General features: G+C 40.8%; 1 protein-coding gene across 1 annotated transcript in view; it reads right to left on the minus strand.

Moving 5' to 3' along the window:
- Positions 1–399: 399 nt before the first annotated feature.
- dnah1 (dynein, axonemal, heavy chain 1) overlaps positions 400–27,685 on the minus strand; it is a 30,016-nt gene continuing 2,730 nt past the window's right edge. Inside the window, exons 10-79 of the mRNA XM_079341001.1 lie at positions 27,395–27,606; positions 27,001–27,299; positions 26,655–26,805; positions 26,282–26,478; positions 25,939–26,164; positions 25,672–25,791; positions 25,492–25,571; positions 25,206–25,347; positions 24,895–25,050; positions 24,588–24,786; positions 24,223–24,476; positions 23,732–23,944; positions 23,477–23,641; positions 23,219–23,340; positions 23,034–23,139; positions 22,733–22,912; positions 22,487–22,627; positions 22,220–22,383; positions 21,992–22,105; positions 21,725–21,913; positions 21,516–21,621; positions 20,725–20,838; positions 20,485–20,634; positions 20,106–20,192; positions 19,799–19,985; positions 19,621–19,712; positions 19,356–19,510; positions 19,092–19,269; positions 18,809–19,003; positions 18,230–18,349; positions 17,656–17,814; positions 17,389–17,490; positions 17,167–17,307; positions 16,699–16,859; positions 16,444–16,601; positions 16,138–16,311; positions 15,996–16,025; positions 15,624–15,802; positions 15,092–15,322; positions 14,708–14,904; positions 14,125–14,260; positions 13,306–13,514; positions 13,021–13,192; positions 12,152–12,343; positions 11,914–12,024; positions 11,533–11,718; positions 11,248–11,439; positions 10,863–11,030; positions 10,560–10,751; positions 10,128–10,259; positions 9,744–9,869; positions 9,516–9,635; positions 9,044–9,193; positions 8,783–8,943; positions 7,644–7,869; positions 7,339–7,534; positions 7,060–7,211; positions 6,740–6,936; positions 6,506–6,650; positions 6,064–6,222; positions 4,963–5,094; positions 4,669–4,839; positions 4,385–4,564; positions 3,752–3,928; positions 3,319–3,489; positions 3,091–3,221; positions 2,264–2,408; positions 1,376–1,582; positions 933–1,167; positions 400–562 (exon numbers count right to left, since the gene is read on the minus strand). Coding sequence (XP_079197127.1) covers positions 441–562; positions 933–1,167; positions 1,376–1,582; positions 2,264–2,408; positions 3,091–3,221; positions 3,319–3,489; positions 3,752–3,928; positions 4,385–4,564; positions 4,669–4,839; positions 4,963–5,094; positions 6,064–6,222; positions 6,506–6,650; positions 6,740–6,936; positions 7,060–7,211; positions 7,339–7,534; positions 7,644–7,869; positions 8,783–8,943; positions 9,044–9,193; positions 9,516–9,635; positions 9,744–9,869; positions 10,128–10,259; positions 10,560–10,751; positions 10,863–11,030; positions 11,248–11,439; positions 11,533–11,718; positions 11,914–12,024; positions 12,152–12,343; positions 13,021–13,192; positions 13,306–13,514; positions 14,125–14,260; positions 14,708–14,904; positions 15,092–15,322; positions 15,624–15,802; positions 15,996–16,025; positions 16,138–16,311; positions 16,444–16,601; positions 16,699–16,859; positions 17,167–17,307; positions 17,389–17,490; positions 17,656–17,814; positions 18,230–18,349; positions 18,809–19,003; positions 19,092–19,269; positions 19,356–19,510; positions 19,621–19,712; positions 19,799–19,985; positions 20,106–20,192; positions 20,485–20,634; positions 20,725–20,838; positions 21,516–21,621; positions 21,725–21,913; positions 21,992–22,105; positions 22,220–22,383; positions 22,487–22,627; positions 22,733–22,912; positions 23,034–23,139; positions 23,219–23,340; positions 23,477–23,641; positions 23,732–23,944; positions 24,223–24,476; positions 24,588–24,786; positions 24,895–25,050; positions 25,206–25,347; positions 25,492–25,571; positions 25,672–25,791; positions 25,939–26,164; positions 26,282–26,478; positions 26,655–26,805; positions 27,001–27,299; positions 27,395–27,606 — 11,339 coding nt within the window. The 3' untranslated portion in view covers positions 400–440. The remainder of the gene's footprint in view (positions 563–932; positions 1,168–1,375; positions 1,583–2,263; positions 2,409–3,090; positions 3,222–3,318; positions 3,490–3,751; positions 3,929–4,384; positions 4,565–4,668; positions 4,840–4,962; positions 5,095–6,063; positions 6,223–6,505; positions 6,651–6,739; positions 6,937–7,059; positions 7,212–7,338; positions 7,535–7,643; positions 7,870–8,782; positions 8,944–9,043; positions 9,194–9,515; positions 9,636–9,743; positions 9,870–10,127; positions 10,260–10,559; positions 10,752–10,862; positions 11,031–11,247; positions 11,440–11,532; positions 11,719–11,913; positions 12,025–12,151; positions 12,344–13,020; positions 13,193–13,305; positions 13,515–14,124; positions 14,261–14,707; positions 14,905–15,091; positions 15,323–15,623; positions 15,803–15,995; positions 16,026–16,137; positions 16,312–16,443; positions 16,602–16,698; positions 16,860–17,166; positions 17,308–17,388; positions 17,491–17,655; positions 17,815–18,229; positions 18,350–18,808; positions 19,004–19,091; positions 19,270–19,355; positions 19,511–19,620; positions 19,713–19,798; positions 19,986–20,105; positions 20,193–20,484; positions 20,635–20,724; positions 20,839–21,515; positions 21,622–21,724; positions 21,914–21,991; positions 22,106–22,219; positions 22,384–22,486; positions 22,628–22,732; positions 22,913–23,033; positions 23,140–23,218; positions 23,341–23,476; positions 23,642–23,731; positions 23,945–24,222; positions 24,477–24,587; positions 24,787–24,894; positions 25,051–25,205; positions 25,348–25,491; positions 25,572–25,671; positions 25,792–25,938; positions 26,165–26,281; positions 26,479–26,654; positions 26,806–27,000; positions 27,300–27,394; positions 27,607–27,685) is intronic.

The raw sequence follows: 27,685 nt of genomic DNA on the forward strand, positions 1-27,685 counted from the left end.
TCACACCTACCCATTCACACACTGATGGTGGAGGTTGCTATGTACAGTGACCATCAGAAGTAACTAATCCCATGCATACACATTCATACACCACTGATGAAGCAGCAGGGGCAATTTAGGGTAAAGTGTCCTAGTAGACATCAGACATGATGGATGTAGGAGCTGGGGATTGAACCGTGACATAGACGTATGACAGAAACAACTGAAACTGGATCCTCTGACACTAGGACTAATAGTGTCAATGTAATATCATACAATTACTGCTCTACTTAAAGCAGTTATTTACACAAATGTTAGCAGTTGTCTGGCTCATTTGTATTGACAGTCTGTTTTTGATTCACTTTAAGCAGCTGTTATCAGTCATGTGGGTTTTAAAATAAAGACACAGAGTCACCACCGGTGATTTTTTCTTGTTTAGGGAAAAATGTGTATATTTGTGTTTAGTAATCCAATGCACAGATGAGTGCGACTCCCCGTTTGATCCAATGTCCCTGACTATGATCTGTTGACAGCTCCACTGCAATCACATAGTTGGTTGAATGACCAGTTGTAGACAGAGTTCCTAAGAAGAAAAACAAAAAGCTATTTAGTGAGAAAATATAAGACAGTAAGTTATTTTTCCAATGGTGCACTGAGTTTTCTGCTGGTCCAATGTGCCAACATAAAGGTGTCAGCTTCATGCCGTGGGTGGAAAAAACAGAGCTGCACATTTAGACGCTTCATGAAACAGGACACTAACTGGAATCTATTTTGGGCGCGTAATAAAACCACCAAGAGGAGATACACACAAACACAAGAGCGAGAAGCCTGAGACTAAAAAAAAAAAGTTAAAAAAGTGTTAATGATGCAGCAAAAGTTTCAGTTGCCCATTTCATTACCAAACGGGAAAATACACTGAACACATTTCTAAGTGGGACATTGCACAGACTAACCAGCACGTGTGAGGGTCTTATAGATGGGGCACATGTAGACCCCAGTAGTTGGAGGTTTGCGGTTTGGTTTCGGGATGAGCCGGATGACCGCCATTTCTGTGTAGAGCTCCTTAGGTCTGGAATCTGTGAGTTGACATTCCTGGCTATCCCAACGAGCACCCTCCAGGAATAGACCGTGGATATAGCAGCCTGTGCTTGGTTTCTCTGTTATCTCTGAGGCTGACTTCAATACAACCTGAGGAAGAAAATAAACAAAAAGAAAGGTAAAACAACAAGAAAACATTCAAAAAGACAGTCAGCGTAAATCAATTAAACAAAACCTGGTAATTCACGATATACTGTTTCGTCAATACAGTACATCCGACAAAAAGTGAGCAGGTTTTCGTTAGTGGGGCAGAAACAGTAGAAACGACAGACTTTCTGATGAACAGCAAACGTCTCACCTCAAAGTCAAATCCTATAGTGTCAATGGAGGAGCCCGAGCGGCGGGCATAATTCTGGAGGGTTCCGGTGAGAAAAGCCTGGGGGAAAAAGAAGCCACTAATCCAGAAGACAGGTGGAATGCCTTTATAGATCCATCTCTGCAGGAAATTGATCCTCTGGAGCAGATCTGACACCCAGGAGGCCAGAGGCTTTAGAGACGGGTAGGCCTGGGGTCAGAGAGAAACACCACAAGTTACTTATTGTTAGAAATGAGATCCTGCATTGATTGAGTTGATTGATAATGTCTTTCCAAGTTTCACTGATTTGGCCAATATATTAAACATTTCTAAATGCAGCTTTATCCGATATCTTCAGATACGCCACTTCATCCAAATACATAAGTCATACTTTCCTCATTTACCTGATAATTCAAATTTAGATTCTTCCCTTCGCTTTAACTTTCAAGGATCTAATTTCAAAAGAATATAAACCAATTATGTTGTTTAACAGCATACAACATCAAGGCAAAATGGGAGGAAGAATAAGAGACAGACACATCAAATGCTTCATGGGATAGAGCTCTGAGGTTGGTGAATGGAACCTCTTCTTGTGCACTCCAACATTTAATTCAGTTTAAAGTTGTCCACCATAGTACGGTGAGACTGGTCAAAATATACCCTAACCTTGAATCTAAAGGTGTTCATTCATTTAACAGTGTGCACATCTTGTGAAATGTAACCATTATAAGCCATTTCTGTGAAACTGTACAAACCTTGTTTAAAGAACAATAGAAAAAAAACAACTTAGCAAGGATTTTTGTTTTCAGTAAGATTTAAAACGATGAACTTTACAGTGATGATAAGCCCACTGGTATTCACAAGAGCAAAGTAAAGTGATGTGCGTCTTGCCTTAGCTTTCCACATATCAGGCACAAGGTTGTTAAACAGACTGTTGGCCATAAGCTCCAGCTCTGATGACATCACCACTAAACCCTTCAGAGCCTTCACAATATCACCGAGACTCTGCGAGATGACCTCCAGCAACTTGTTATATCTGAAAGAAAAAAACCATCACTTTAGAACTGATGTTTTCACGACGTATGTTATATTCATGTTTTTATTTGATGTTTGTCTAGTTTGAATCTCAATGACTGGGAACAGGCATCACTTTGGTTTATTAGTTTGATCAAGTTGGGCTCATATTACAGCCTGTTGTCCAAGTGAAGTCCATCACACATAAGCATACAACAAACAGTGATGAGTGAGGGATTTAGAATGAGTGATGAACCTCAGCGCTCCATAAGACACAGTATCAAGAGCATGTAAGCTTTGTGAGGTCGCGTGCATATAAAACATCAACATACAGCGCAGCAAACAGACTCTTCTTAGATTGAAAAGAGAAGAAGAATTTTATTCTAAATTAGAATCCCAGTTTCAGCTTGAGCCTTTTTACCAGCTGCTTAATGTGAGGTGTAAAAGAAAGAGACTCCTCAATTAAAAAACAAGGTAGATATACAGGCTTATTTTATGTATCATGAGAAGTGGAGGTGTAAGGGAGGTTAGATGGTTTCAATTTTTTAGAAAACATCATGACTTTGGTTTTGTCTGCATTTAAAACAATCATACAACTTTAAATCCTTAAATACTGTGCTAAAAGCAAGTTACAAAAGCTTGGTGTGGAGTGGGTGAGGAGCATTGATGTGTGTTTTATCTAATAGCACAGTCTGTTGTGTTACCTGATGACCTCCTGGAGGAGCACTGTGTTCATGGACTCTTCATAGAGGACCGGGTACTTTTCCATCAACTCTGGAACACTGAAAGGCTGGGGGATCTTTTCAACAATGCTCGCCACTATCTCCTCAACTATCTACAGTACAAAAGAGGAAGATCACAGATGAAGCATAACATTTTACATTTTATTATACAAGTTCTACTAAAACTTGTTCATCAGTTTATATTTGTACCTCCTCATGAGTTTTCCCCCCAGAAGATGCCGTCCGAGGCTGGAGACGAACCACGGCTCCCAGCAGGGTAAAAGTCTCATTCTGGGCAAAACTGATGTTCGCGTTGTCATGAAGGCCGAAGATCTCCGGTGTATCATTGATGGGCAAACCACGGATGTATGATAAGTAACCCTAGGGTAAGATTTACCATGTTAGGTCACATACTGATAGGACTGGTCACTGCTGATATGAATTGCCATCAATTAGTTTTGGTTCAGCAGTAAAGAAGTTTTAAGAAACGTCACATACTGCAGCATGTGATTTTCAGTCGCAGTGATCTATCCTGACCAGTGAGCTAATCTACGGTTCAGTTAACAGTGTAAAAAACTGATGCTAGGCAAAGGTGAAGTCAATTCTATTACAATCTTTCGAGCTCTTACGCCTTTTATCTGACCTTGATATCCAGATTTGTGTCAATCTGCCGGTACACTCCGGATGAAGAATAGTTGTGCCCATCAACAAGCACATCGGGAGAGTAAAAATCCTCCAACACACTGAGCAAACATCGTCTGTCCCAGTCATCTGTCACACGGCCGCCATAATTGATCTCCCCAGCAGTGTATTTTAGTACCTGGACAGGTGGTCGACAAACGTGTAAACAAGCAGTAACACACATTCTCTGGTTGAGTCAAAAACTTCTGAAACTTACAAAGGATTGTTTGCTCACACATCAGTTATCCAAAGTGAACAGAAGAAAATTACAATTGTAATTAACGCTTCTAGTGGGCAACACTGTTTCAATAGCACATTTTGATCTTTGCACATTATGTGCAATTTAGGTGCTACATTTGGTGGTAGTGGCTTAGTGAGTTAATAGGAGGTAGCAGAGGGTGGGCCAGGAGGTTATTTTCACTGGTTTGTTTATGTTGCCTACTGGCAGAACAGCGATGGACATGTGGTGAATAAAGAGAATCACAGGTACAAAGTGATGATAATAAAAAAAAAAAGATAAATAGAGACACTACTTTGTAAATCTTGTGGCTTTTTGTTATTGATTGGTTGTAGTTAAATATAAACTCTCCCTCACCTTGAATGGGGTGTCCTCGTACTCGTCCAGGAACATTTTGAGTTGGCTGATGCAGATATTCAGATCTCCGTCTGTGAACTCGTAGGGAATGTTAAAGCCTAATGGACCAAACTTCCTTCTCTCCAGAGCAACTCCATGGAAGAGACACAGAGAAAGGAGCAAAGACTTCAAGTGTGCCACCTGAGAAAATAAGGGAGGAATACAGAGGACATAATGGAACATAGCTTTCATAGCAGGGCGTGTAATAAAGAGTACATTTAAAAAGTAGGACTGGGACTGAGGACTTTGGTTGAAGTAGTGATAAAATCCTTGCTGAGTCTCAGGTAGGTCTTTTGTAGATTGGCCTTGATCCCCTTTGGAGGCTCAATGGTCATTTTCGATCCATTTTGGAGAATGGAGACAGGGAACTTGTTGCTGGGAAGACTTGTGAGCCACAGACGGAAGTCCTTGTGCACCTATTTTATAGTTTAAGATAAATGTGGTGCCCATTATTAAAGTCAGGAAAGGTGTAACATAAAGTCTGACCGAGGTGTGCATTAGGCATTAGGTGTGCATTAGGCATATTCAGATGTTCTGACCTTTATTGGGTCGATGTTCTCAATGAGTCTCTCCAGGGAGGGCATCCAGCTGGGAGCCAGGTGACAGTTCTGGAAGAAGACCCAATGACCTTGTTCCATTGCAGCGTGCATCATGATCTCAGCCGCGGGGCCCTAAGTCACACAAGCAGCAGAGAAAGGAAGAAGGCAGACGTGAAGACAACAACAAGAGCTGTGCTAAAAGCAACTCCTAATGGTGTATTTGATCTAATTTCTTTAAAGTGTGATCCTCGTTTCAGGAGCAGGCAGCATAGATTGAGTTTAACTCCCAATAACCAATTTAAGGGCGCACTTACAAGAGCAAAGTTGTCCAGTGCCGTGCTGAAGCATAATTGCCCCCACCCCCATTCCATGGCTCGAGAAATGTTTTTAAAAAGGGACACCCAGTCGAGTCTGTGTCCTCACATCAGAGAACAACACCAAGAACATGACTTGGACTTATTTGAGTTATGTAAGTCAGAAACAGCCAGAACACTACAGATTTCTCCATAATAAAGGCTGTCAACGATGTCTATCCACACGCTTGTGCTTTTGCATGAACTATACCACACCTCTTCCAAGTATAATACTAATGAACTGGACTTTAGGGTGAAGTGTGCTTGGGCATGGTACAGACAGCCTAGTGTGAGTGTACCCTAGGAAACGTTCGGGAAGTTGGAGTAATTTGGTACAGACAGAAATTTGGGACAGGGTAATGCAAGTGTCCAGTGTGAAACAGCAATTTGGGTTCAAAATATTGGAAGAAAATTAAAAAACACACTGACATATATTAAACAGCCTCGGGGACAGTGTGTGGCTGTGAACATGTTTGGCTTCAGGTTTGGCAGATGAGTCAGCAATTATCACATAAAACCGTACATGATGTTAGTGGGGTGATGAACTCTATGAAGTGTAAAAGAAGAACATTACAGTGTCACTGCATACGGTCACAAAGAGAGAAAACAATTAGCGCCAGGGTGGCCATTCTCAGCAAGACAAAGGAGAATGGTGTGGTTATGTGAGAAAGGTATTTCCTCCAGGGTCAGAAAGTGAAGAGTGTCAGAGAAAGAATAAGAAATCCAAGGTATCCCTCCTGGCCCTGACCTGGCCCTGGCCCAGAGAGATGACACTCATTTTCTTTGAGAACTGCATGACATCAGCAAACTTGTAGAGATCAGCTGCAGGATCAGTGCCGGGGGACAACACAAAGATGAGGGGAGTGGAGAGGGAGGAATCCTTAAAAACCACAGCCAGGTCTGAAGTCTGTTAGAGAGAGACAAGAAAAATATAAAGTTACAAGCCGTCATGTAATGTAGAGTAAACACCCAGAAATCTTCATCAGACCAGCCAGGTTTGCAAAGTAAATTCTTTACTTACTAGATTAAGTTTACACTACATCAAACAATTAAAAAAACATAGTTTTTACCACCACTTCTGAGTGTTCTGAATGTCAAATGTATGGAAACAGGTTTTTGTTTCAGCAAACATTGAAATGTTTATGACATAAAAGTAAAGAAGGCGAGAAGAGTAAGAACAAGTGTTCTACCTGAGGTTCTATAAAGCGTTGTCCCAGCTGAGCTGATACAAAGTCCTGCAGGCCTTGAACGAGACAGTCAGCCCGCAGACAGCGGAGGACCAACAGCCTCTGGAATGAGTCCAGCTCTGTGTCCCACTCTCCAGGGAGGGGCTCCCTTTGTCAAAAACAGAGTAACATGTGCACCATGTTAGATATTACAGCTTCTGACAAGTGAGCAAGTGTTTTTTCTTATTGTTTGCCCACCTGTGAGGGTGGTTGCTATCAAAAATTCTCTTGAAACCATCAAGATGCTCGGGGAAGCTCTCTGCCAGGTTGCTGAATTTGTCCAGAGCACTGAGGCCGAGAATGTCCTGCCAGGCTCGATCTGACAACCAGCTCACTGCAGGGTTAGTCAGCTCTTGCACCGGCATCCCTCCAGATAGGAGGTAGCGCCACTCAGCCTGCCACATGGGGGCGACACACACTATCACATTTCCATACAATAAACTGACTTATGTGTTGCACGAGTTCTCACAGGAAATAAAGGAGAGGAGTGAGAGACAGGAAACTATCCTTTGACTCACCATATTCATTTTGTTATCATTCATCATGATGCGAGCGCAAAGGAGGAAGGCAAACATCAGTTTGTGCTTCTCAAACAAGCTGCGGCACACGTTGCTGAAAAGGCTGAAGGTGAAAAATTCGTTGATGTTTTCGATTCTTTTCTCCACCGTGTCTGTGAAAAATATGTTAAGACAAATGCAGTTTTAGCAGGTGACATAATACCATTTCTGTTTTCTTTTTACCTGCAAATTCTTATTTCAAAAGAATTCATAAAGTGTACTTTGATAATATTTTAGTACCTGCTCTTTTAGAGTTTGCAATGCCAGACATGAAGATATCAAGGAACCAATCCAGAGAGTACTGGTACATGGGGTCCACATTGGACAGTTCAGAAACAATGAAGAAGAGGATCTGTGCGCGCACAGCCACAGGCACATACTCCAGACGTGTGGCATCAATGTCCTTCTCTGTCTGCTCTGCTGCTATCACTTTAGCCTGCCAAAATAATTGTGTGAGAAGAAAATACAAAACAATGAATCATTGTTCTTTTTGGAGAGCACTAAAAAAAAAAAAATACTAAAAAAGGTTTGAACGACGAACTGACCTTGATCTCTCCCGCTTTAATCTTGGAAGCCTCCAATACTTGGATGAGCTCTTCATTGTCCACAGGGTTTCCTTCTGTGGAGCTCAGACGGAACAGAATCTCATCCTCAATTTCTTTTAGCTCCTGTTTCATCTGAGCATTGCTGATGATCAGCTGGTTCTTATCCTCTTCTAAGTATGGACTTTCCTCAGCAACAACCTGACCCAGCAGTTGGTCCTCGAGACCACTGTAAATATACAAAATCTACAGTTTAAACAACCTTGTCCTTGGCTCTGAAAAAAGCTATGGTTTTCTGTCCTGATCACATTGTTCTTTATCTACCAATATTGACTGAATGAAAAGATGGACGATTGATGATGATTCTCCAAAGTGAAGCCAAAACATTGTGGGCTTCACCTGCAGTACATGTCATAAGCTCCTCCTCTGTGTTAACAGATTGGACATGGGTCAAACAGAGGTTCAGTCATTTAAATTAGGTCCTATCAATCGATTTTTTTCTGAATTATGTTTGAGTGTTCACCTCCATGATTCAATGTACAGTTGACAAAGGGGGATCCCACAGTGCATGGATTGAGCAAAGTGAATGGTAAATGGACTTGAGCTTTTATAGATCTTTTTTAGTCTTCTGACTACTCAAAGTGCTTTTATACCACGTCACACCTACCCATTCACTCACTGATGTTAGTGGTTGCTATGTAGTGAGACTAACAGCAGTAACTAATGCTATTCATACACATTCATACGCCGCCAACGAAGCAGCGGGAGCAATTCAGAGTTAAGTGTCTTGCCCAAGGACACATTGGACATGTTGCTGCAGGAGCTGGGGATCGAACCCTGGACCATCCGGTTGACTTCATTTATATTTATCCAGAGGAGCTAGACAAACGTTGTGTAAGGATAAGGACACACTTCATCTATAACATATATATCACATGTCCATTTATAACAATCAATGATCTACTCTTAAACACCATAGATCAGAATTCATTTTGTGATGAAGAATGCAGATTTAAAACACATAATTTATCAAGCATTAACACATTAGCACAAAGTTAGAGAGCTCTGTAAAATGGCATAATTACCAAAATAAGACCATTGTTATGAGGAAATACATTTTGCTTTTGTCTACAAATGCATACCTGGGTGATAGAGTGAAGTTGATGAGGGTGACATTGGTGGAAACTTCTGGAGAGTAGTGTGGGTTAGGTAGCTTGGTGGTTATGTACAACTTGAAGTCTTCATAGTAAGGGATGATCGAGTCGCCCAGCTTCAGCACTGTAATGCCCTGTCGCTTAAATGTCTACAGGCCCAAAATGCACATCACTATATGGAAGATATTTGCATAACACTAACATAAAGTGCAGGTAATGATTATTTGGGACATATTTGTGTCTATTTACCTGTTGAAACAAGACAGGTTCTAGGGCTGGATCCAACTCCTCTCCTACATTCTCCAGGAGGCAAGGTTTCCCAAAGTAAATGGCATTCTCCAGACTGCGTAGGAAGTCCCGGTTGCTGAGCTTCAAAGCCTCCAATCCATTGTCCCGCTCCTGCATCATAAAAGGGCACAAGATTGAAATAAAACTTCAGACATAGAGAGGCTTTCTATAGTAACCATGGATGATGTGAGTAAGAGATAACACCAACATTACTCAGCCAAAGCTGGTACCTGTGTTTGCACTGAACCTTGTTTATCATATTCAGCGTCTGCATAGTCAGCTTTTTTCTATCTGTTGATAGTGGTGAATAAGGTTCACATGTGGTGTGAAGGGATGAATCAAAATGTTGATGTGGTTCTGTTGATGATTTTTTTTGACTCACTGGCACCCTCTGCTGTCTTGGTCTGATCAGCACACAGAAAAGTGTTCTCACCATAGTTTTGATCCATGTGTTTGCTTGTCCCTGAGGATCAATGAAGAGAGCCCAGCGTAGAGAGTACTGGGTAATCACACCATTCTCCACTGAAAGGTTGTCTTTTGGCAATCCTGATATCTATGCACACAGAAATGACAGTATTCAAATTCTCTTTCTTATGTAACAACTAAGAGCTATCCTAAAGCATAGATACTGAAAGTCAGATGATGAAAGCTTGTTTCTAACCTGCCAGGAACGGATCTTGACTGGATCTCCAAAAGTGTTGATCAGGTTTGATTGTTCAGTGTGTGAGACACTTAGCTCTTTGAAACAAATCAGCCACTCCTCTGCCATGGCTGCCCTGTACTCTCCCTAAACACACACAGATAAACCTTTATGCAGACAATCATCATCAAAACTGTTGAGCACAAATATATGTACTGCAAGCCAAAGACCACACAGAGACACTCACACACAATGTTTAACAAAGTTTGAGTTACCAGGCAGGCAGAACAGGCAGAACCAAACTAAATTAAATGAATCAAATGCAGTCAATTGTGAAGGGATACATGAAACTATAAAGTAAATGCACATTTTAAATTCTTAATCACTGAGGTACAATCAACTTACAGTGAAGGGTCCCAGGTATGCTATATATCCGGCAGAGAGCAGCACGTCACCTGCCACATTATTAATCATGTAATCCAGGTGTTGTACTGTTTCCTTCCAACGCACCTTCTCATCTGCGAGACCACCTATAAGCTGGAGAAACAATGAACATGAAAATGAAAATCATATTAATTTTATATTACCTAAAACGCACGCACACCGTACTCCTGAGTGCACTGATAATCCATAGAAAAAAGTCTACACATATTACTCCATTGAATGTCTCATGCCACGTCCTTATTGGTTTTCCTAAAATGCTATTTTTCATTTATTTTCTACCTACTGTAAGTGTACTCTGTTCCCAACCATCACTCTGTTTCTTGTGCCACAATAATGCGTACATTTCCTCCTTTAATGAAGAAAGTTTGATGTAGTCTAATCCATCGCCCTGACCTTGTCTGCTCGGACGAGGCGGGCTCCACACAACTGAAACTTTTTGTCCAGTTCGTCCTTCTTTGCCAAACAGGCTTGGTACTTGGCCTGCAGAGTGGCGATGCCTCCCTCTACTGCAGCCAGCTTTTCATTGGCATCATCCAGGATGAGCTGGGTCGCTGCTAAGTCTTCCTGAGCCTCTTGGAGAGCTTGCTGTGAAAACATTTACAGTTTAGGGAGAAGATGACTCTCTTATTTGAACACATTTAGAAAAAAAGGTGTCTAAAACAAGATATTGAACAATGTAGATATATTTTTAATTACCCTTTTAGGTTCCACCGCCTTGGCCACAAAATGATACACATGCATGGCTCGCACCCACTGGCAAATGGAGGTACAGGCTGTGGAGACCTTGGCAATTGAGGCTGGCTGGAATTCCTCATTATCTATGTAGGGCTGGACTAAGTTTATCACACTGTCGGGGATATTCTCCTGCAGAATTGATAAGTGGCAAAAGAGCTGTTCTAAGTATAACTCAAGCAGGGTTCGGTCAAAGCTACAACACTCACTGTGCTGGATGTAATAGAATTCAAGAGCTTAAAACCTTATAAAAGCAGACAGAACTTTTTTTCATGAAAAAAACATGTGAACCATTCCTCATACATACAAATACATGGCATTAAAAACTCAACCTGATGTTTGACTTTACCTTATCATATTTGAAGAGGCTCTCCAGAAACTTGCCGGGGTCTTGGAGCTGACCCTTGCCAGCATCCCAGTAGTCATCAATCTTAGTACCGGGCTTCTCTCCAGGAACTCTCTTGGGTTTGATGCCTTTCATAATGCACATTGCCTCGATAACCAGTTTCACCCCATGTGGAGGTCGCTGCATCGCTCGCACCTTTAACAAAAAAACACATTCATTCATATCTTTCACATGCAAACACTATCCTATCTGTAGAATGTAAAACCAATCATCACCAGACTCTCCGACCTCAGTGACATCACCCTTGTTGAGGGACTTGAGGCTTGTGAGAGCAGCATCAAGTGCTGGGAGAGCCTCATCCAAGTCCCTCTGGGCATCTGCAGCGATGGCGCCTGCAAAACGGGCTTTCTCTGAAGCTTTGGCTTCCTCAGCTTGGACTGACTTACGGGTTTCCTCTGCAACCACTGTGTCTACCTGTAAAGAAGAAATTACAATCAAGGACCACAGATAACAGATGAATGAACGCACATGGGACAAAGCCCTTACAGTGCCCAATCTTTTGTTCCACCGTCACTGATTTTAAATATTGTGGTTTCATTTCATTAAAAATGTTTTTCAAAAATGTAAAAGCCATTGAAACTGAAAAGCTTTTGGCTATGAAATGCTTACTTTGATGGTCTCCATAGTGACTTCGGTGTCCTTGGCTGCCTCCTCCAAAAGAGGTCTCATCGCCTCCAGCTCCTCCTGCATGTTACTCACATCCTCAGCTGTACTTAGAAGCTACAAGACAATAGGTAGTCAGATAAGGATGCTTACAATTCATATATTAAAAAAGTTAAAGCAATAGAACTGATATTCTTTTATTTATTTTATGATTTTTACGATTATTATCATAAAGATGCCTTGCCTTGTCCAGGCCAGTCTTCATGCGCAGCCGAGCACCGCACAACTCTTGCTTCTTACGTCCAATGAGATCTGAGAAGACTTTGAGCAGTTCCAGGTAACTCTTGGGAGTGACGCAGTTGTGTCGCGAAAGCTCAGCCAGATATTGTTCACTCTTCTTTGCTACTGTCTGGTGGATCTTAACACACATCAGTGTCTGGAGAGGAGGATCCATCAGGAGAAGAAAACGCTATATCAGAATTTTTATCTAGAGCATTATTTTTCTTTTTGTCAGCAGCCAATAGTTTTTAATTATTTAATAACAACATAACATTTTGTCTCAGTGGTTTGACACTAGCTTGAGAATGTTCCCCATCACTATGCACATACTGCTTCAACTGATTGCAAACTCCTGTTTCTGTTAAAGGAGTTTAAAGGAGGTCTTTCATTGCCACTGTAACTTTGCTGAAATATTCTTAGTGCTTGTGATGGATTAATGTTGGGTCTATGTTGATATTATAACAATGAGTAAGGTCTTTCATCTGCTCTTTTGCAAAACAGTATGTTACATACCAAAGAGCAAGGCACTACACTAATAAAGACTGATGGGTTACTTGGCATCGCATTAAAAACTGCCTGAATTACTCCAGAGTCCACACAAACTATAACCCTTTTTAAAAGTAACAGTGCAGGCACTCTACCTCATGTAACATTCACCTTGTTGCCAGATTTTGTTTAATAGTTGGTTTAAATTGGTTTCTAAAGAATATTATTTAAATTTGGTCAATAGTTCAAAGTACAGTACTTTCCTGCTTCCAGTGTTAGTTTAAGACTTACTGCCATTGAAGCTTTCTAACATCCACACACAAATAGACACACAAACACCTTCCTCACCAGTCCTCTCGTAGCTGTCGGGCTTAATTCAAGCTCAGGCAACTCATTAAGAAACGATGTGGCAACAGCCTGAAGAGCCTCCTCTGGCCAGGCACTGAACCAGTCTATGGTACAGCATGTCACCAGTGAGGGAAACTGCCTGAGCCGTGCACGAAACACCTCACCAATAGGACTGTGGAGGAAAAAATGAAGGGGAGAAGGGGGAGAATAGGGGGTAGGTAGATGGACAAGGTCAAAAGAATTTGACATGGAGTTTCATTGTGTATGTTTTGAACAGTTACTAACCTCATGCAGAGTACAGTGTGGATGTTGGATCGGACTCTCCTGATGTAAGCGGCCATGAGGTTGGCTTTAGTTGGCTGTTGGCCCAGATCTTGCACCACTGGCTTCATGGCTGCTAGGATGCGCTCCTGCTCGTCCGACGCGTACAGGTTAGGGACATCTCCAGAGTTCAAAATGTTGTTTATATCCTCCAGGAATGACTCACTCTTAATCTGGGAGAATAACACGAACACAATGATAAATCAAACTCTGCCTTCTGACATACGTCACTGTGTAGATGACCAATTTCAAAATCTTAATCTCTTTTTTTTTTTAAAAAGGGGCGGGGTGGGGGGGTGGCAGTAGCTCAGTTCGTAGGGTTGCTGGTTCAAGTCCTGTTACAGACCAAATCTGTAAATTTGTCTGGGTGAGTAACCCCTTGAAGCATATTCTCGCAAATTTGCATCAATACATACGTAGGAACCTTTTGCAAGCATTAGTTTGTCATAGGGCCATTCAGAGTCAGAACAACATCCGTTTTATGCGCTATTTTCAAATAAACGTTCTCAACTTAATTTAGCATCTACTTGAAAGCAGAAACATGTAAAAAAAATGTTTTAATACTTTAACACAAATTCAGGCGTCAAGGGGATATACATATACGGTATGTTTCCTAATTATGTTCATACTCTCAAACAAGCTGAAACCCAAATAAGTGCAGTCAGTAGAATCAGAGTGTTGGATTGCTGATTGCCTAGTACACACTGTAAAATTACAGTGCATTCTAAAAGACTGTTGTATCATAGCCTATATAATGTAGAAAGTGATACCGTTTCTGTTTACCTGTGTGTCAACAAAGAGGAAGGTGATCTGCTGGTTCTTAAGGCCGGCCTTCAGCATGATGCTTTTAATATCTTCTCTCCACTCTGTCTGACCATAGTTTTTGGCCAAGTCAATCTGGAAACACTCATATTCTGATCTGATGGTAGAAAAAAGACATAAATTGGCTACAAGATGTGTAAGAAACATGTGCATGAAACATATTTAAGTATATCCACAAATTATTTGTTTTTCAGTTGATCAAGAGTAACTTTGATATCTTTCAAAAGTTTTTAAAACTTTTCTTAGCTTGTATATGAACTTTATCTACGCTATCATGAAATAAAAACAACTCTTAACAAAAACGGAGGCAACCCTGTGATGATTGATCTAATTCTGTCTTTTTCCATATTTTACAGTGTGTTGAAATTGATGGAATCATACAGCAGGTACATCAATCCTAAAAGCCATCTATGCTTTGGTAAAAAACCTAATCTGTAACCAGCAGTTAGGCTATTACAAAGGTAACATTAAGGAACATAACTTTTTTTTATGATAATCGTATTCTGGTAGAGAACAGAATTTGCAAAGAGAGAGTGAAACTTACATATATGAGGCCAACTTAGTAAGGGACTGGCGCCCGCTGCCGCCCACTCCAAGCAGCAGGGCATTGCCCAGGGGCTGGCGCAGGATGCGGCTGATGCGACACACATGCTCAATAGCATCCATGAAGAGCACCAGTTTCATCTTGGTGTTACTGTCCTCGTTGTAGAACTCCATGTAATCCTCCATCACTTTCACCAACTAATACATACATCATATACAATTAAAAAAGCAACCAATTTGTTGTGACAACATATCACAATTGAGTGAAACAAAAAAAAAACTGATGGTAGAAAGAAAAAAGGAACTACCCTTGAACAAGCTGGTCAGATGTTGGCAAAAAGAAATCTGAAAATAAAATCATATCAAACCTGTTGGAACTGCTCACCTTTTCCTTGTCTTTTATGAGTGTGTAGACTTTGTTTTTAGCTGTAGGATTCATGAAATCTCCATATAAAACAGGTTGGAAAGGTACAACCTCGTCGAAGCTACAGCCAAACTTCTGAATGCAGTCCTTTAGGAGCAGGTTGAACCAGTCCCTGTCTTCGGCACACACCAGGCGGTCTTGGAAAACCCGGCAGCTTTCATGGTACCACAGCTGCAGTAGCTGCACTTTGTCCTAAAATCACCCAAATAGTGTTACTCTTACCTTGGATATATTAAGATGAACCTTTCAATCCTGAATCTAACAGTTCAGTCTTCTTCATACATCATATGTCTAGGGTCCCAATAAGATCATGTATCCTATAGGTGACATATGAAATACAATATCAATGCTTTTAGTAGTTGCTTCACTTGTTTGGCTCAGATTGTTTCTACCTTATGGATCAAGTTTCTAAACCTGAAAGAACATTGAAATGGTCTATACCATAAAAGTCCTTTGAATGTGTCACATCAATGTGTGTGTAGTATAAGACAACCTCTATCATTCCAGCCTCAGCCATCAGGATGCCCTGGAATACTTTAGACAGGTCTCTGAGGTTGAAGGTGTAATGGGATTTGGCTGGTGTTGGGAGGAGCTGTGATGTAATGGTAGAGTAGACTCTGATAGTAGCGTCTACCAGAGACTCATTTAGCGGCTGGATTTCCGGCACGGCTCCTGGGGAAAGCAGCAGCAAATAGGAGAGAACATCAGTGAAGAGAAGGTATACTCCAACTTTAAAATACTTTCATTGACAAATATGTGTCTTGTATCTTTTTATACCATGTGTGTTATACCAACTTGTTCTTATTGATAAACTGCGTTACACATTACATTCTGTCAATTTAGTATCTCTGTGTCCCTGACTCACTGCCTGGCTGCTTTTTACTCATATTTCCATCTGAAAAAGAGCAAAGATTATGTTAAAGTTGGTTTATTTTCACAGGCTAACTCTCTACCCTGCAACACCTGCCCTTCATGTAAATCCAAACAGACTAGCAGCCATAACTGACCCATCCAACTTCCCAAAATGGTGGAAAAAATCCTTTTCTTGCTGGCATCCTCCATTTCAGTGAAGGACAGAAGATTGAAGTGGCGTGTAAAGCGCTGGGTGATGGGGTTCCTGCCTCCACCTGGGGGTCCCATTGCGCAGGCAAAATTGATGTCCACAATATGTTTGAAAGTCCCTGTGGGGGTTAATGAGATGTTTCAGATTAAGGAATGAAAACCAAAATCCACGATGTCAAATAGTAATGAGTCATAAATATGTACTCTAGAGCCACACATACTGATAGATAAATGAGACACAAAATACCAACCTATCTGTTTCCTGTCATACCAGCCCCTGTGGTCCATCCACTGCCTCAGCAGTTCAATAGGGGGTTGAGCACCATAGGTCTCCAACATTGGCATGTTTAGATCATCAATGAAGTAGATGAAGTACTTCCCCAGTGGAGGTCCAAACACACCTTTCCGCCTGACAAAACAGGCACAAAAGGATTGAAAGTGTTGGTCATCAGTTCATTATTTTAATGGGGATGATGGCTAGACACAGTCTTGTATTAAAAGCCCACCTTTTGTCTAGTTTACTGTCAATGTAATCCTGAGTCTGGTTGGCTGAGGTGCGGGCAGAAAAATTGAGGAAGTGTGTGATGTATTCAGAAGGCATGTTTTTCAGCAGCTTGTTAGACATGGTCAGGGTCTTTCCTGTGCCTGTGGGCCCAATACAGAGCACCTGGAACACACACATTTAATTGTACATTTAATTTCATGGTCTGTGAAGTTTCATTTTGGTCACTCTAAATGTTTGTCCAAAGGGTAAACTTCAGGCTCAGTCCAGCAGCACGTTTCTTGAAAGCAAAATACTGTATCTAAAAGAACTTCTACTAAGTCTAGTTTAATGGTGACTTTTCAGTGACGTATGTATCAGTGATCCTGAATGAGTGCCATAGCTTTTCAGGGTTTACCATATTTAATATTTATTTGAATATAAACTGTTTGCAGACTGATGTGTGACATTAAACAACCATCGCGGTACTCACAGGTTTCCTATTGGTCAAAAGCATATCCATGAGAAAAGCCATTCTGACAGTGTCAGCAGTGGGAACGATGATGTCAGCATAGCTCGTCTCCGGGGTGATAACAACACTCTTTGCAGATTTCATCCAGCTTTCCCAATGAACCTACAGTACAGGAAGATATGTAAAAGACACAATACAGCCTATAACATTAGTTTCGTACACCTTTATGCACCATCTACTTACTTTTCGTTCCTCATCTTCATCGTCATCCTCAAAATTACTAATCCCTGCATCATCAAGCCTGTAGCCATACACCAGTTCCTCCTCTGGAAAACAAAGCTGAATCTAAAAGACAAGTGTACTGTGTCAAAAACAAAAAAACGTATTATTTGTTATAATATATCCACCTGTCAAAGGTGGATAGAGAAATATCTGCATTTGACAGGTAGGTAGATATTTATAATGTATTTGGATGTTAAAGCACAGATGCTGATATGACCTGAGACTGACCTCTTCCTCTGCCATCTTGTTTTTGAGCCAGGCACTGAAGCGTTTACAGCTGGCTGCATCTCCTGTAGCTCCTACACTCCACACCAGAGAGAAAAAGAACCAGGGCTCGATGAGCTCCTTGAGACGGTCCAGTTTCTTTTGGGGAGGAGGCTTTTCTCCCTGCAGAACAACAAGGGGTTAACGAGGGGATCACAAGCCACAGATACTGACAAAAGCAGCAGGTCTTTCCTCAACTCCAAGGTGATATCAGTAGCTCTCTGCATATTATTTGTATATGTTCAAGAACTATGAGAGCATGTACTGAAACAGAACATAAGTATAATAACAGCGCAGCATCTGTATTCTTTTAAAATAATTCAGCACAGGATGGGTATTTCAATAACAGATGCAATCAAATAAGAAACAAACATTGAACATGTAGTTTGAAAGATGAATGTTTATCTTCCCCAAATAAATTCACATTTACTGCACAAAGCTTAAGGTTGGACTTCTAGTTGGAACAGCTTATTTGTTCAGAAATTGATAAACCGTATATAAGATGATGGGAGATTGTAACATAAATATGAAGCCAAACCTTTTTAACATTGAAGGGATTGAAGAAGCAGTCCATTAGTTTAAGAAGACTACATGTCAGGTTGCTGTCCAAAGACGTAATGACCTCATTTACTGAGCTTCGGACACATTTGATAGAGTCCTGTGTAAAAAGAAAGCAAAAAAGCCAAAAGTATAACAATCACTAAAGCCCATGGGAGGATTATTTAAGCAGTTATGTAAAGACCGCAAATAATGACAGCTTTATTATTTCTGACCAACAAAAGCAAACAAGACCATCAGCAACACGTTTCATTATTTGTCAAGAGTATTTTTTGTAATCACTGCTGTCAGGTTGGCAAGTATTTGTCTGACTGCAGAAGCAACACTTCCCAGAGAAAAATATTCACAGTAAGTGATAAAGATTACTTTTAAAACCAAGCAGGGTGAGATTTTTTTTTTTTTTGTCAGAAACGACACATCATGTAGAGAACAAAATCAACAGAGACAAATCAAACCACTTTTAACACAGGGCTCACCCAAATGCTGTCAGGAGCTTAAACCTATCATAATATACTCGGGTAAAAACACATTTGAATATCCTGCTAGTCTCCCCTCTGACCTGCAGGAACCTGGCAAACAGGAAGTTCAGCTGCTCTGAGAAAGGTTTCATAGCTTCAGGGATCTGCCTCAGCCAGCACTCTGTGAAAGGGATGATGCCCAAAATATTTGGCTCCAGGTAGACCATACCACAGCGAGACACTGTGGCTGGAGATGCCACTGCCAAGTCTTGTACTTCAAACATCATGGTCATCACCTGCAGTAGGAAGACACAGAATGTCTGTATACATTTGACAGAAGCAGCACAAAATAAATCAACTAAGAATATGAAAGCGTAACCTTACATCTGTCAGTTTAATGATTTCTCCTGAGCTGAGGCAGAGTTTTTTGTTGTCATCCAGCACTGTGTTCATGTTTTCAATCCATACAGCATCGACTGGACCATCAAACATGTACCACTTTTTCTCTTCGTCCATGGATGATGCACCTCCCCGGATAAGAGATGAGAGGATACCATCGGTCCTATAGTGATGCATTAAAAAAACGCAAATCTTGTATCTCAGAGTGTTTTTGTCTTTGTATTGTAGTTTGCACTTTGTAGTTCTTACCACTCGTGTGTGAGCAAGTCATACTCTCCATAGAGCTGTCCCATAGTGATAGACTTGGGATTGAGGATATATGTCTGAACAGATTCATACACACCTCCACTCACAGAGGGCTGGCCCTTCAGAGCTGTTATTGCAGCACCTAGTATCTCATAACACTAACAAACATAACATTAAACTTTCATCCGGAAGTACACACTGAAATAATAATAATAATATCATTGTTTTCTCTTTTGAGAACAATGAATTCAACTGTGTAAAGACTCACCTTGGTTTTCCCTGATCCGGAGGGCCCCACCAACATCAGTCCATGCCTCACCACTGTGGTCTCATACAACTGAATGCATTTACTGATATATCCTACGATCAACAAAATACTTTTACCTCCTCTTCTTGAGAAAACAGGGGCATCAAAATATAGTTTCTGTTGTTCCAAAATCACTTACCATCAACATCTTTGAGGTTTTTCTTGATGCAGATGTTACGCATGCATTCTTCAAGTGTGCCATAGTTGATCGGTTCCTGCTTAGTCTTTGGGAAAAGATCGGATACAATACCGTTGAAGAGCTTCAGGTCGTCCTGTAAGAACTTAGGCACATTGACATCTTGTATTGCGCGCAGGCAGATCAACTCCTGGGAGACACAAAACATTGCAGATACATAAACAATCGTAGGAGAGTTAAGAGTTTTGAAAAAAAAAAAAAGAAGAAAAACAATTCAGGTCAGTTTTTCTTAAATGTTTTCATTTCTTACTTCATTCATGTCAGGATTCTCTCTCTTCAGATTGCCAGCAGCTGAGATCACAGTCTTTACAGCTCTCATTCCAAAATCATAATGGTCCTTTATTTGTACAAGAAAAGAAGCTATTTCAAAGGTTTGTTTTTCTACTTCATTGATGATCTATATACGTACTGTGTTATGTACTGGATTGTTTTAAGTCTAAAGTTGTACAAGGCTAAAAAAAACATCGGAGGTCTCTATCAGTTTACAAACAACAATATGTGAGTTAAATTTGCTTTCTAATTCCTGTATACTCACTTCATTGGACCCAAAGCACATTTTCTTAGTATACATAAAGTACATTGAGTTTAAACAGGTCCCATTTGTGACATCATCTGGATCCATAAAGTACCTGAGCACTCAGCTGTTCAGAGGAGAGTTTGAACGTGGTGGTGATCTTCTGGGAGAGGACTTTGGCATCACTGAAGCCAAATGAGTACAACGAGATCTCAGCAATCATAGCGTAGTTAGGGACCATCATGGCCACAGGGCGAAACAGGGCCTGTTGAAAATAGATACTCTTGTGTTAGAAACCCCATCCGTCTGTCCTCAGGGATTAAGAGTTGTTCAACTTCAGATAGTATTTTCAAACCTTAAGATTGTCAGGAAGTTCAGTGCGTCCAGCGTATCCTGGATTCATAGTGATGAACACAGCGCAAGAAGGAACAAGAGGGATCTCTGACCCTTCAAACACAAACCGTTCTGCCTAATGACACATCACACACACACACACACACACACACACAAACAAACACACACACACAGACTGATTTAGTAATAGTTACAAAAAAAGAAGAAAAAAAACGTTCTAAAATGAAAACAACAGATACATTTTGAAAAGTTAATACAAATTTACATTTTGTACCTAGCAAAGTTAAAAATTTTTTTAGAAAGAATAAAGCTGGATTGGATTGGATTGAAAAAAAAATGGAAAAGTTGGAAACTTCCTTTGGCACAAACAATCAAAATCCCTTTAATGTGCATATATGCATCTAAAATGTAAACATGCACATCATGTAAGAGTTGTGTTTTAAGTTCATCGAACATTCTCTGTAGTTCTACAATAATAAAACCTAACATAAAAACTTACTTACATTACATATAACTTTGTCATGGTTCTGTTTTTAATCTATAGAAGTATGCTTCTATAGTGTTGTACTGTATAAAAAGTCTTTGTGCTTCCTCCATAAAGTGACCTGACCGTTATTCAACAAAAAAATATGCACTAGTAGGATGAACACATTTCCAGATACTTCAGTGGAGTAAAAAGGACATAAAAAACATTCACACAGAACAATAATTCTCCCTGTAAACGCAGACAGTTTTCTGTTAATAAGTGCAGTCAGTACCAGAGTGTGAATTCTTAAGTAAACAGCATCTCACCCTTTGCTGCTGGGCCTTTTGTATAGTGGTGATCTGCTGTGCCACCACAGACAGCACTTCCACATCAATACGATTAAACTCATCAAAGCAGGCCCAGGCCCCCGAGCTGAAGGGTGAAAAAAAGGCATAAATGTGATTGAAGGAAGATTTTCTATTATTGAACTCGAGCAACTTGGTACTGATACATTTTTCACACTTCATTCACTCACCTTGCCAGTCCTTTGAGAAACTTGCCCATTGCAATGAAGTCCAGCTGATCAGAGCAGTTGAAAACGACTGTTTGAATAGCCAGAGCCTTTCCTAGGTCTTTAGTGGTTTCTGTTTTTCCTGTACCTGCTGGTCCTGCAGGAGCCCCTCCAAATTTCAGGTGTAGTGCTCCTGTCAGAGTCAGGTAGCATCTGAAGGATGCAGAAAATGCTTACTTAAAATACTGTGTTGAGCTACAACTGAGTGGATAACTAAGACTAAACAACTACCTGTCGGTGAGCTGGGTGATGACCAGTCGTCCAGAGTTACCAAGGTACTCATATCCATACAAAAACTCTGCGTTTACTGCACGGATGTACAGGTCCTCTTTTGCCCAGTAATATCTACAAACAGAGCAGTATCTAAATTATTCTATGACCCCAGCATTGCAGAAGGTGTGATGGGAGTGATTCAACTAGAAGCTAAAAAAAGACAGGCCAAAAACGTCAAAATATAACCTGAGTTGGCTGATCCACTCAAAATCATTGACACTGGAGACCTCCTGCTCCACCAGCTTGGCAGCAACATCCTTAGCATGCACTTCTATGACAATAAGTGCAGAGAGCACAGCTCGCTGCATCTTTGACAGACCTCCTCTCACTAGCTGCACCAAGTCCCCCAGCTGTAGAAACAAATGTGAAAAAGTTAAGAACGTCAGCATAGGGTGAACCACCATGTGCATGATGTTTGATGTAAACGTGAGTAAAATAAGATATTGTTCATACCTGTGTCTGTAGTTGGGGATAAAGGCGGCTGGCCATGTCTCCCTGCTCCAAGGCCTCAGACACCTCAGTGGTCCAGAAGACCTGACAGCCAGCGATGACTACCTGGCCAGGCCATGATAAGACCCACTCTGTACGAGGTTGCTGAAAGTTCAAAAGAGGAAGCACAGGTCTAACATAAACTACACACATTAAAAATGTCTTGAAATTGCACAAAAAGGTCATACAAGAGGTGGAAGGGTTGCAGACCTCCGGATAAACTTTGAGAGAGCGGTCGATACTGTCCCTCAATGTGGCCTTCATAGATTTCTCAACATCCCTAAGCCAGTCCTCCACATTTCCAGTCGGCCACACAGGCAGGAAAAGCTTCACTTCCTCCCCTTCTCCTGAGTACATGTGAGTGATCTGTAGATCTGACTGGAATTTAAGCTGAAAACCGACAGAAGACTTAGTCACAGGCAGCATGCATATTGTGTTTTTAGCAATATCTAAAAAAAAAAGAAAAAAAAAAGATCAGAATAAAGTAAAGGAAGAATCAGCCACAACAAACCCGTGCAATGTTCTCAAAGCATTTGCGCAAGTGTGGTTGCACAGCAGTAGGATCTTTGGTCTGGGACAGAATCTCGAGGAGCTCATCATCAGACAGGAAGAAAAACCTACAAACAAATATTCACTAAGTCTGTATGATCAACAGTGTGTCATCGTCTAACCAGTAGTAGTTGTCGTGATGCCTACCTGGGAAAGGAACTTCGTTTTGTCTCCAAGTACTCACTGAGACCCTTCTGCACCTTTTCTAAAACTTTGTTGCAGTGTTTCAGTTTGTCTAATAGGCGAGCATGTGGACAAAGCTCTATCACCTGCAGATCAATCCAGAAACATACATTTAAAGGTTTATGCAAACAAATCAACATTTTTTAGCTCTAGAGAAACTTTTTACAAAACATTTTGATTAAGCATCCTCCCATATAAGGTGTCAGATTAGGAGAATCTGACCTTTGGATTATTGAAGGCACTTTCCATTATCATCCTCCAATTTTCTTCCATTTGCTGGTAATTTTTTCCTTCAACAGGCAGCTGCTGGTTGATATCATCAGAACTGAAGATTGGTTCCAAGTAGAGCCAGGAACGCTGGCATGTAAGCCACTCCTCGAGCACGTCCTAAAAGCACCAGACGAGGGCAGTAGCACAGCATAAGACGCTTTATCTTAATAACACAGGACAAAAAACTTCAAGTGAGTCTGTGTGTACTTGAGTCATTCTGAGCTTGCTCTCCCAGGTGTTGATGTGGGCTTCAAAAGTCTTTTTGAAGGGAGAGAAGGACATGCTCTGGGTCATGACTATGTGGTCATCCAGCAACTGGGAAGCTTCATCTGGGCTCTTTATGATGTAGGTGCCTGTCTCCTTGTAAGGCAACACTTCAAAGAATACATTTGCCCACTCTTGCTCCATCTTTTCCAGGGACTGCAAGTCAGTTTGGGAAATAAGTTATTTTAAAGTTGACATGACAGAATTGATAAAAAAAAGTTAGTTTTACGTTTTATTGGTCTACCCCAGAACTGCTCCTGAGGGGACATGCATAACTACTTCAATATCTTCATCACAAAAGAGATTATGTTGTGCTAATTTACTCAATCTTTGCCGATCCAACTTCACAATTAATGGATCAGATATCTGTTACAATACACATCTTGAAACAACAATGGATAAAACACTGCACTTAAAGTGCTGCTCAAATTTACCAGTTTGATGGTGTACTCTTTTCCTGCCACCTCGACAACTTGAGCTATTTCATCCACATAGTTTTGTAGACCAAGCTCCAGGCAGCGTGAGAAAGTCAGGTTTGCTTTGGGCTTGACTTTCATCTGAATCCGTTCTGAAAGCATGTCCCAGTGGCGGTTTCTCATCCCAGGGTTCCTTAAGCCCTGAATCAGAGGAATATGAGGACGGAAGTCCTCAATCTTTCTGCGGATTAAAGATGCCACCAACTGGCTGTCTATTGTGGGGTAACACAAGAAAGTGGAAAAGGAAAAAAATACACATCAAAAATACTAATTATTGTACTTCACTTTTTTTAAGTGGGATTTTTGATGGATGTGTGACGTACCAGGGTTGTCCTTCAACTGTTTAATACATTTGTGCATGGTTTTGTGGGCATCTGAAACATTGCGCTCAAGCTGCTCAGGGTCGATGGAAGACAGTGGGTCATTGAGCCAGCTCTCATGCCAACGCAGCCAATCAGACGTGGTGATCCAGAGGTCTTTATAAGGCTGGACGTCCTTTACCAACTTTTGCAGACGATCGTACTGTAATTTGCGTATGCCAAGGAAAGGCATGACAAAAGTACATCAGTTCCCATATCGTTGGAAAGACGAAATGTATCTTTAGATAACTTTGGTTTCTCTTCTACTCACATTGGTGACAGGAGTACCAAACAAACGTTCTCTGTTGTTGTAGGTCTGAGCCATTGTCTGGCACTCCTTAATTTGCTTGTTGGTACGCCTTACCTCATTGGCCAACTCATGGGCATGATTAATGTCTGATTGGCCTGCAAACCCAGCAACCAACATCTACAGTATAAACAAAGTTGTAGTGGTTTAAGAACAAATGATATCAAGTGTAGGTGAGGAATTAGAAATATTTTCTCTTTTTAATACAAATCAAACCAAGGTCTGAGCAGCTGAATTATTAAATTAATGACGTGAGTGTAGATATTACATCTCACCTGTAGAGAATCCAGACGCTCCTCAAAGTTATTCTGGTCAACCAGCTGGATTTTATGCAAGCGCTCCTCATCCTCCACATTTTGAATCGCTGCTACTTCCATCTGGCTGGTTATCCTTTGTGGCCATCCAATAGCTAACCATCTGCATAGATAAGTCACTTAAGCAGTCCCTCTCCACTTCCTTATATTCACTATCAACCAATCAAATCACTCTTAATCCCAAATGACAATGTGAAAACTAACAAACAGCTTTGTTTTTAAATTAGCCTACAGAAGTAACACTTACTTTTTGTTGAAATCTTCGTTTGAAAGACAGACAAATTCTTCAAGTAGATCGTAATCTCTCAGGGTCTTGTCAATGAGGTCCTGTTGAACATTTCAAGTGAAAATTAAGCGGATTGTCTAGAAAATAAATTCTTTGTATGTGACAGAACTGAAATAGACAGTTTTTGTCTTTGATGTGAACCTTGTTAATCTTGAGCTGTTCAGGGATTTGCTTCATCCAGTCCCTCTTCTCACTCAGTTCCTCAATGCTGTTGGGCTTCTCATGCAACTTTCTACTAATTGTATTATACTCTTCACACGCCTGTCAAACACAGAAAAAATAGAAACGTCATGCCAGCTTGTAAACAGGTGAGGGTCACTTCGAAGAGGAAGTGATCGAGGTGTTTTGTTTACATTTACTGAACATAAATCCCTTACATTATAAACTTTTCTCAAGCAAATAACTTACATCATCAACCTGCTTGCGTAACTTGTGAGTAAGCTGTTGCAACATAGCACTGGCCAAAGACTGTTTTTTGTTACAGAGGGCCTGACGTACAGCTTCGACGCGGACTACAAATGGGCCGATGACAATCGAGGCTGGGAGAGCAAATTTGATGACTTCTTGGTCTTTCAGATGCTTCTCCACCTCTCTCTTCAGTGTTTGGGATGTCATTTCTGCATTTGTGTTTGATCTGGAAGAGATGACAAAATATTCAACTAAAAGAGGAAAACTAGCAGAATAGAACTGGAATGACTATTCCCTTGTAGGAGATATGACCAAAGTAAAATAAAAATATAAACAGACTAACTTGAGATAAGTTTCTATGTCCAGGTTGTGCAGCTCCAAGTACTGTTTCTCACATTCAGCAGCGTAAGCCTTGAGAGGAATGGCTGCTTGTTTCATGGCACTGCGGATCTTCTCTCTTAGCTCAGTTACTTCTGATTCCCACAAACCCACACAGCCAAGCAACAGCTCATCGCCGAATAACAAGTTTTTCATCACAAACTGGTATGGACAAAAGAGGTCAAATTAAATCCTTAAACATCATCACCACTTTGAGCACATTGTGTGATTGTTATCATCAATCGATAAGGAGCCCCCAGTTAACATGTTTCACATCCATATATTCTCCTCCTTAATTGAACAATCTTTATCTCGTGTGATTGCAGATTTTAGTTTACCTTGTCAAGCATTGGTACATTTTTTATGACCAAAATACCCTCGTCAAAAAGGTTGATGATGGTTTGCTCAAACTTTTCCAGAGGAGAGCTGTAATGAGCCCCAGTCTGATCCAGCATCAAGTCCACTACAAATAGAGGGTTCTTCTTAGGCCTTGTTTTGGGGAATAATTTATAATTACCAACACAAAACTGACTTTTTCAAAACTAACTGCTTATATCTCATTACAATTGCAAAGCATAGAAAATATAAAACAGACTCAAAGGTGTATTCATAAAACACAATGGAAGAGAACAAAAGATGATTGCAAATGTGCAGTCATGTTAGTTGATGTGCATTCTGTCCTACCTGTAGGGGCTGTTGATGAGGTTGTTTCCCCAGATGAGGTCCTGAGGACATGTCAGCACACCGTGGCAGGCATCCAAAAACAGCTGAGTGAAGCTGGTGGTTGAATCCTGAACAAGGAAGCGCAGTGAGTCCTGCATGTTTAAGTTCACCACACCCATCAGTTTGGGAAGCTTGGAAAACTTGTACATCTCCCAGGAGGACTGATTGACGTTATACGCGCCCTTGCACAGACAACCAAGCTTGAAACGGATGCTGTTGCTCATGGTGGTTATCCACGTTTCTCTTAGAAAAAAGTTTATCTGCAGAGAAAGAAAGAGATCCAATGCTTCTAAAGGTCAGGTGTATGTATACCAGAATGATATAAAGCCCCTTCACCAAAATATCACCAAAATACCTTAGTGTGTATTTGAGACTGCATGACTTCAAACTCGTCGAGTTGCAGTGGTTTGACTGAATTGACGTTGAACAGTTTCATAGTTGCTACTTTGTGGCACTCCAGCCATGTCATAGATAACACACAGATCACCTCTGGCTTTCTTAGCAGGGAACGCTTCAAAAAAGCTGCTTGGTTTCCCTTATAGTCATAGTAAGGTACTGGAACGCAACCTGTGCAAAGAAAAAACAAAACAATGTTAAGAATGTTTGTCCTGTAATTGGTGGCAATTCATTTGTTTAATGTAAACTG

The sequence above is a fragment of the Symphodus melops genome (assembly GCF_947650265.1).
Source record: "Symphodus melops genome assembly, chromosome: 4".
Taxonomy (NCBI): domain Eukaryota; kingdom Metazoa; phylum Chordata; class Actinopteri; order Labriformes; family Labridae; genus Symphodus; species Symphodus melops.